We start from the raw sequence: 9,415 nt of genomic DNA, 5'->3' as shown, positions 1-9,415 counted from the left end.
TTTCCCTTCTCACCCCACTTCTGTGGCCCCTCCAAGGAGGTCATCGCCACAGCCTTTTACTTCTATCTTCCTCCTGCCCCCATACCTTCCTTCCTAGGAAATTTGCTTATTCAAGTGGATGTTTATGAAACAAATGCCCTTGTATTCCTGTGTCCCTCCCTTTGGAAGCAGCTGAGGTGAGAAAAGTAAACAATCCTATCCCCATGTAGGAAATAATACTGTTTAAAGAAGGAGACAAGAAGGTGTATCAGTTATAAGCTTTTTCTTTTTTTTTAGAATTGAAGCTTTTGAGTTTATCTACACCCACTATATTCATACTTACAATTTGATATCTGCATACAAAAGCTATGTAAAAATCCATTTTTCCCAAATATACAAATTTTCTTTTTGGATAATTTAAAACATTTTGATCACAGAGTTTTAGGCTGAAAAAAATATTACCAACCTAGCAATATCACTTAACACCGTTTGCAAAACACAAATCTTCCTATGACTGTTAATCTTGTCTTATTTCGTGATATTTTTCTGATTCTTGGGACATGAAAACACTATGGGGGGAAAAAGTCTTTTCTCTGGAGAAAGCATAGAGAACTAATTTGGCTCTAGAGTCAAATGAAAAATGCCAAGTTAATTAGGAAGAACCAAAAGAAAGAAGTGGCTTACCGTCAGCTCATTCGTGCTGTGATATCTTCTCTATCAACAATACATGTGCAATTAAATAAAGTGTCTTCTTTTGTCTTACATTGTGCTCTGTAATTTACATGAGTATTATCTGCATCCTGAGGAGGACAGATTTACATCTGATTGTCTTGTGCATAAGGTGGGTCAGCTTTAAGCTTTAAGAAAGCCACAAACAGCGTTTTTACCTGCACGATATTGCTCTGGAAGGAGGCATTAATTCATGTGGAAACACACTAGAAATGCACACTTTTTGCATTTGCAAACATTTATACAGCACAGTAAAAATTCTGTGATAAGGCCAAACCTTTTTTTACCCCTAGTCTGTTTTTTTTTGTGTATGTTTTTAATGTATTTTTTTAAAGATTAAAGTAAAACGTTTCAATTGTAAAAAATACACACCGGGCAAATCCTTACCTGGAAAATAAATATCTACATCACAGTACAATAAAATTTCTTCTCTATAAAATTTAAATATGGATTATAATCTATCACTATCAAAAGAAACACTATGCTAATATTTCCATATTATTAAAATAACAGGAAAAATGATGAGCTTATTTTAGAACCTGATGCCACCGCCATTGGAAAGGGCAAGGGATTCAAATGTCTGTAAGGACTCTCCTTTGGGAATAGGATCTGTGACTTGGTGGTTCACTTAAATTCAGTTTATGAAAAAGGTTTAGCCTTACAAATGCTGGCTACATTTCAAAAACCATAAGACCGATTTCACTATTCATGACTCATGCAGCAAAAGGTCAATATGACACCAATAGGTTAGAGTTCCATAGAATAAAAAATGTATCACTGACAATGACATGCTTTGAGGGTGCTCAGCAGTCCCATGGAAGCTGAGTCTGTGGGGGCTTAGTGTTGAGGAGTGGCCGAGGTTTGCACACCTGATCACGGAAGAGCAATGACAAAGGCGTTGCTGGAGCAGAGCTGGGCCTGGCGGTCCACCTGGATGACCATGCTGCAGACGGAAGAGGTGTCACTCGGGGCACAGGTGAGGGTGCATCGCTGGGCTGAGGCATCAACCCGGCAAGCACGTCCTTGAGGACCGAGGCTCATTTAACTAGAAAAAGCTCTGAGGCAGCACATGGTGTTTTGAGCAGAATCATTAAGTTCTTACTTTTTCAATATTTCTGGAAATACTGCATGTCTCAGTTGAAGAGTACACACACACACACACACACACACACACCATACCACTCATCCCCAAAAGTTAAGTAATTTATAAATAAGAATTCCGGTTGTACGGGTGTGTTCTGCTCTCCTGGGATGTCTCCCCACCATGAGGGGTTTCCATCAGGTCCACACTTGATTTGAAAGTCCGGACAATAAGAAAAAAGGTTTTAAAAAATCCAGAGCGAATCCTTCCTAACTGAGTCTTAGGAGATGGAGCCTTGAGATGCACTAAGTACCCTAATCAGTTACAGAGGAAATGAATCACTTGACCACTGGAGTCATGATGCTTTAAGCCCTTGTAACCTTTCCTTTCAACCTGAAGTACCTGGAGTCTTGTTCTACTCACTATAAAGTATTCAGTCTTCAACAAGATTTTTAGATCAGCAATTTGCCTGTTTAAGGCAATACTTTAAGGAGCTGAGGATCAAACATAAATTTACTTGGGACTGGCTGGATTACTGTAGATATACTACAGTATTTGGCCAGTGCCCAATCATGGTTAATCCTCAAAGCATTCCAGTTTAGCTTTAGAGTAGGCTCTGTACTTATATTTGAATCTGGGTGTGTCTGATGTACTACAGAATCTCTGTCAAATTGAGGACACTTTCCTAGGAAGGCATGATACCCAACTCATCTATGAACCCTCCAATGCCCACCGCCCCTCATGCCTTCCTCTTATTCCCTTCTGGGGGGAAACTTGCCCCACACCACAAAGCTTCTCAGAGTAACCCTGGAGCGTAGATGGTGATTATGCAGTTATGTTTCAAAGAGTAGTTCTCCGAGGAGAGTCAACAGGGCGATCTGAGATGTTAACAAAGCAAGAAGTTAGGGTGACTGGCTAGAGGCTGCCTAGGAAAACAGAACCAAAACAAACAAACAAACAATCTTCAAAGCAAGTTATCTGCCCATGAACTTCACTGCATCCTTTCTCTGGTTAGCAAGTTCCACAGCAATGTCCTTGTCTCTTTTTCCCCAGAGGCTGGTATAACTGCTTTAGTGCATAAAACATACTTTCTTCCAAGATTTTTTCCAGTCATACTTGGGATTTTCAAAGCGGTTCCTCTCCCTCTTCCAAGGTCATCCTACCTTTCTCTAAATAGTTGATGAGAGTGTCAAATTCTTATTATGAATCAATACCAAATATACTTTCCTTAACTGTGACGAAGGCGATAATTTCTAATAAAGCTAGAAATTTGAATATGAAAGAAACCATCAAAAGAGCCAGATTCCCACTACTCCCACCCCTGAAATTTGTACAATATTAAGAATGGGTAACATTTTAGAGTTCACGACTTATTCAATAGATGAAAAAACCCAGACCCAAAGGTCACAAATCTACCAGTTGATAAAGCACAAACTAGAACTCAGACATTCTGAATTCTGAGCCAGTTAAAAAGAATTAGCTCACTGGGTTTTCACAGTGACTTACATTCCTTTGTTTTTAGGTAAATCTCACTGATATGGCTTATTTTCCCCAATATTTCCAGGATAAGGCAGTTCAAGGCAGCCAAAGGAATAGTTTTTGTCTACTATGCCAGTGAAAAATGAGATACGTTCAATTGCGTGGGGACATCCAGTGCCTGTTTTCTGATGTTGAAGCCAGTAGGGGGTCACCGTTTGTTTTCTAGGCACAAGCACTCCAGCATTTGTCACCAGGGAGGTGGGTGAGGCAGAGATGGTAGTGAAGGTTCATGTGCACGGTCTGCAGGTGTTTTCTGCTGGGTATCTGTCAGGGCAGTGCTATAGGGACAGAGAGGGTCAGTGGCCAGGCCAGTCTTTGTTTAGCAATAGTCAAGCCTAAGAATCTGAGGAAAAATGGAACTAGGAAACATTCATACGTTGAGCAGAGAGCCTAAGGATCTAAGGAAGCCTCCTCAAACCCTCTGTACCTGAAGAGGCTCTCAGCACCCTGTATTTCCTTCAACTCAGAGTGGTACCTCACTACTCTCTCCTCAGAACTGCCCCAGAGAAAAATTCAAATTTCAGCTTGTTATCTCTCCTCGATTAGATTTGACCCAGGGGAAACTCTGTTGTCAGCACAGCAAAGATGCAATCAGGAGAAATAACTTCAGGAGTTTGGGAAATAATGGATCCCATGTCACTGAGAAGTGACAACATTCTGTAAATAGATTTGATTTGTGTGGAAGTTTTCTCTGAGACTACATTGTAAAGAAGCCTCCTAGGATGAGGTAATACTATGTGGATTTTTGGAAATTGTTGAGTCATTAACCTTCACAAAGACTTCCAATTTCTTTGGGCTCATTAAAGAAAATTGTCCTTATGGCCTCAATCAGTCAAGTACCTGCACATCTCTGAGTCACACCGTTGTATAGCTTGAATTAAATCACAGGATCATAGAAATTACAGTGAAAAGACAGCTGATTTTTTTCAGGAACAAACATTCTTATACATTCCCAGTTATGCAGCTAGTTGAGAATGAAGAGTGCTGTGAACAGCATGCTCTTGAATAAATCAAAAATTTTCAGAGCTTTCCCTAGGAAGCTGAAAGCTACTTCTAACTAAAGGTGGTCTGTGCCATGCTAATCTGAGCCTGAAAAATCAGGATTGGATCAAGCTGAACATATTATCTTGGTTTTAAGGCTTCTTTAGTCTTCTGCTGTGCCATTTTGCTTGCTTGAGTCTCTGACCAGATGGGAGCTGGTGATGGCTTGGTGCTGGTGAATTAATGATTGTCCCCACCCCACCTCCACAACTGTAAAACCTTCAAAGCATTCACATCAAAGGACTAGATAACAAAATGCAATAGTTACAAGTACCCGCATTCAAGGGGCAATTTCATCCATGTCTATGCTAAGAACTACCTCCCTTTGACCCCAAACAATCCCTCCCAATACAAAGAAACAAAGCAACAAACAAAAAAGAGCTAGGCAATGGAATGAAATGACACCCAGTAGTGCTGTAGGAATTATGAGAATGAAGTCAGTCAGTCTAATCCTCAAACACTTCCAAGAACAATGGGGGAAAGAGTTCTGTGGGGCATTCCACCTTCATGTGCAGGAAGCGGCTGGCATGGCAGGCTCCAATCATTCGCAGGTCTGTCACCTTCATCAGGAGTTTTGGCCAAAAGTGTGTTACATGGTGTTTTCGGTAATTGATATAGTGTTCAAAGGCCAGCAGGAAACTATCTTGGTATTTTTCTATTCTCTCAACGCAGGCGAGCCCTGGACGATCTAAGGAGAAGAAATAAGATGGAAGTTAATTCAGACGTAGAAAGGAGAAGGCTTGCCTTGTGAAGTTCAAGCCCTTTAGTGTGATGTGGGCAGATCTGGGGGCTTTTCAACTGTTAGGAATGATCACGGATGCAACATGAAGTCTGGGCATCAGGGCCCAAGATACCAGAGAGTGGCATAACTTACATGAAAGGAGTCAGTACTTTGTACAGATTAATATCTCTGGTTTAGAGAAATCACCTCATGGGTGTGAATGGGGATGCCTCCTACCAGGGTACAGAAGGAAAAGCCTTGACTAGAGAGCTGAAATATTCTGCATAATGAAGGAAAGGTTTTTAGTTTCCACTGGCTGCCTAGGAAAGAGGGGAGGATAAGCATGGACAGGCAGAGAGGGGGAGATGTGAAAAGAGATTGGGAACAGGAGAGGCCTAGATGCCAAGGAGGAATGTCAAGTAGAAAGAAATTCTCATGAGGACAAGGAGGCACAATATCCATTTTTAGCTGTTTACTAGGCTGTAATGGACCCACTCTTCCTCTTCCTTTATACCTTTAGTAAAATTTTGCTACCTGTAGTAACTTTGTGTTGGTGGTGTTTTGGGGGAATTAAAATGAAAAGAAGAGGGATGTCACTCTGTGTAGAGAAGAGAAGATTTCCACAGTGGAAATCAGAGATAGAGGAGACCATGACCACATAAAGACTGAGAAATCATCCCAAATCTTGGGAGGACCACGATATGTGGAGGGGGACACAGGCAGTTTTAAAAAAATGATAAAGGGATGTCATGAGAAGGCTAGAGGACTGGGGTACATTTGGGCTGCAAAAAACACGTGCGTTACAAAAGTGGGTATAGAGGAAAAACATTTCATCATAACAAAGGCCATATATGACAAGCTCGCAACTAATATGTTCAGTGGTGAAAAGCTGAAAGCTTTTCTTCTAAGATTAGGAATAAGACAAGAAGCCATAGCTAGGGCAATTAGGAAAGAAAAAGAAATAAAATTCATCCAAATTGGAAAAAAAAAAGTAAAACTTTCACTATTTATAGATGACATGATATTTTATATAGAAAACCCTAAAGACTCCACCAAAAACTGTTAGAACTAACAAATGAATTTAGTAAAATTGGAGGACATGAAATCAACTTACAAAAATCTGTTGCATTTCCACACACTAACAATGAACTATCAGAAAGATAAATTAAGAAAACAACCCTATGTACAATTGCATCAGAAAGAATAAAAACCTACAGAAACCTTTAATAACTAGGTAAGAGACCTGTACTTTGAAAACTATCAGGCATTGATGAAAGATATTGAAGATGACACAAACACATGAAAGGATATGCCATATTCATGTATTGCAAGAATTAATATTGTTAAAACGTCCATACTACCCAAAGCAATCTACAGATTCAATGCAATCCCCATCAAAAGTACAATGGCACTTTTCGTAGAACAACCAATCCTAAAATTTGTATGGAACCACAAGAAACCCTGAATGGGTAACACAATCTTGAGAAAGAACAAAGCTGGAGGCATCATACTTTCTGATTTCAAACTGTATGACAAAGTTATATTAATCAAAACAGTACAGTCCTGGTGTAAAAACTGACACATAGATCGATGGAACAGAATAGAGATCCCAGAAGTAAACTGACATATACGGTCAATTCATTTATGACAAAGGAACCAATAATACATAATGCAGAAAGGACAGTCTTTTCAATAAATGGTGTTGGGAAAGCTGAACACCCACTTTCACAAAAATGAAAATGACTATTTTACACCATACCCAAAAATTAACTCAAAATGGATTAAAGACTTGAATGTAAGACCGGGAACCATAAAACTCCTAGAAGAACAGATAGGTGGTAAGCTCCGTGACACTGGTCTTGGTGATGATTTTTTGGATCTGACTCCAAAAGCAAAGACAACAGAAGCAAAAACAAACAAGTGGGATTATATCAAACTAAAAAGCTTCTGCACAGCAAAGGAAACCATCAACAGAATGAAAAGACAACCTACCGAAGGGAGAAAATATTTTCAAATCACATATCTGATAAAGGGTTAACATCCAAAGTATATAAATAACTCATTCAACTCAATAGCAAAACATCAAACTATCCAATTAAAAAATGGCAGAGGACGTGAATAGGCATTTCTCCAAAGAAGACATATAAATGGCCAACAAGTACATGAAAGATGCTCAACATAGCTAATCATCAGGGAAATGCGAATCAAAACCATAATGAGATATTACCTTAAACCTCTTAGAATGGCTATTATCAATATGACAGAGATAAGAAGTGTTCGCTAGAATGGAGAGAAAAGGGAACTCTGGTATATTGTTGGTGGGAATGTAAATTGGTGCAGCCACTCTGGTAAACTGTATGGAGGTTCCTCAAAAAATTAAAAATACAATTCCACTGCTGGATATTTATCTGAAAAAAAACCCCACTAACTTGAAAAGATATAGGCACCCCCATGTTCTTTGCAGCATTATTTATAATAGCAAAGATATGGAAACAACCTAAATGTCCATCTTTAGATGAATGGATAAGGAAGAGGTGGTACATATATACAATGGACTATGACTTGGCCATAAAAAAGAATGAAATCTTGCCATTTGCCACAACATGGATGGACCTTCAGTGCATTATGGTAAATGAAATAAGTCAGACAGAGGAAGACAAATACCATATGATCTTACTATATGTGGAATATAAAAAACAAACAAATAAACCCAAGCTCATAGATACAGGAAGAGATTGGTGATTTCCAGAGGCTGGGGGTGGAGGGTAGGTGTGATGAGTGAAAGGGTTAAAAAGGTACAAGCTCTCAGAGATAAAATAAATAACTCATGGGGATGTAGTATACAGCATGGTCAGAATAGTTAGTAACACTGAATTACATATTCAAAAGTTGCTAAGACAATAGGTCTTAGAAGTCCTCATTACAAGACACAATTTTTGTAACTGTGTGTGGGGATGGATGTTAACTACACTTACTGAGGTGATCACTTTGCAATATAAATAAGTATCAACTCATTATGATGTACATTTGAAAATAATATATTAAGTCAATTATACCTCAATAAAGTAAAATTTAAAAAAGTAATCTATAAACCTGTATGAATTCTTCCTACAGCTTTGAAGAATTCAAAGTTCTCCTCAGTTTGCTTTTTATGGGTCTGATCAAATAAATCCACACTTCAAGTGTCCGTTTATTGAAGTATCTGTATTAGCAAAAACCTCAATCAGTTTCTGCTTAATCTGAAGGAGAATCAGGGCTAATGTCCCAATCCACCCTTCTTGAGCTTAAACAAAATATATGGGCTTTAATACCCTGTTCAGCTCAAATTGTAGCTTGTGCATTTTTATTCTGTTTTCCTTCATATTTGACGATACTGCCCTGTGGAGCTACTCAAGCCCTGTTTCTCCCTCAGTCTTCTTTCTTTGAATGCCCCAGAACAATTCTGCACAGGATCCTTTAACTTGTGCTCTAACAGAAAGTCAACATAATGAAGCTCTGGATGTGCTCCTGGGTTTTGTGGCATCAGAACTATCCATTGCTGTGAGACAAAGACAAGGTGGTCATATAAATGATACAGAGAAAATGAAGCGACATTCTGATGATGCTCAAGTCATCCTAAACATGTTTATGGAGAAACATTTTAACGGGCAAAGACTGCTTTTAACTCTTTAAAACAAAATTTCTGAAAGGTATTTCTTATGGATCTCTCTCTTATCCCTGCATGACCAAAGCCCTCAGCGGTAGTAGCTCCCGAGGCAGGCCTTGGGAAAAAAAAGGCCTGAGACAGGGGACAATGAGGAGGCAGAACTGGGGTCTCACACAGCTGTCATTCACCAAATCTAAAGTGTCTTGAATTACGTTTTTCTGGTCCTGGTGGTATTAATGAAAAGTGTCCAGGTCACTAGGGTAGAAAAAAACTTTAAAAATGTATTACGCATGTTACATGACTGCCAGGCAGTGTACAGCAGCATAAACATCAGAGAATTGGGAAGAATCATTTAGTCAAGTGTCTGATAGAGTTTGATCATCATATTTATGTTTGCCATCTCCACATGCTGTCTTTATCTTCCTTGCTTAGATGATTCACTTAATAATCTGCTAAACTGACTCACAACAGAGGAAGCATTATATTGTTCAGTAAATGAAAATCCATTTGCCATAAATAGAAGATAGCCACAAAAATGGATGTATGGCAAAAAACTATATTAACTTTTAGCTAAAGTTCTTGCTGAGGACTACGCCTGATATCCACTCTCTTTGTTAAAGAGGGATGTTAGCAAGTGTTGGAGGGGTGTTAGAGGCAGACTAATACCAAACTGACCCCC

General features: G+C 39.1%; 1 protein-coding gene across 13 annotated transcripts in view; it reads right to left on the bottom strand.

Moving 5' to 3' along the window:
* Positions 1 to 247: 247 nt before the first annotated feature.
* THRB (thyroid hormone receptor beta) overlaps positions 248 to 9,415 on the bottom strand; it is a 370,782-nt gene continuing 361,614 nt past the window's right edge. For all 13 annotated transcript variants that reach the window (XM_057491371.1, XM_057491372.1, XM_036886123.2 and 10 more), the window contains one exon: positions 248 to 5,057. In XM_057491371.1, coding sequence (XP_057347354.1) covers positions 4,816 to 5,057 — 242 coding nt within the window. In that variant the 3' untranslated portion in view covers positions 248 to 4,815. The remainder of the gene's footprint in view (positions 5,058 to 9,415) is intronic.

Source organism: Manis pentadactyla, chromosome 14 (genome assembly GCF_030020395.1).
Source record: "Manis pentadactyla isolate mManPen7 chromosome 14, mManPen7.hap1, whole genome shotgun sequence".
NCBI lineage: Eukaryota > Metazoa > Chordata > Mammalia > Pholidota > Manidae > Manis > Manis pentadactyla.
This window is presented reverse-complemented; position numbering and strand designations above follow the sequence as displayed.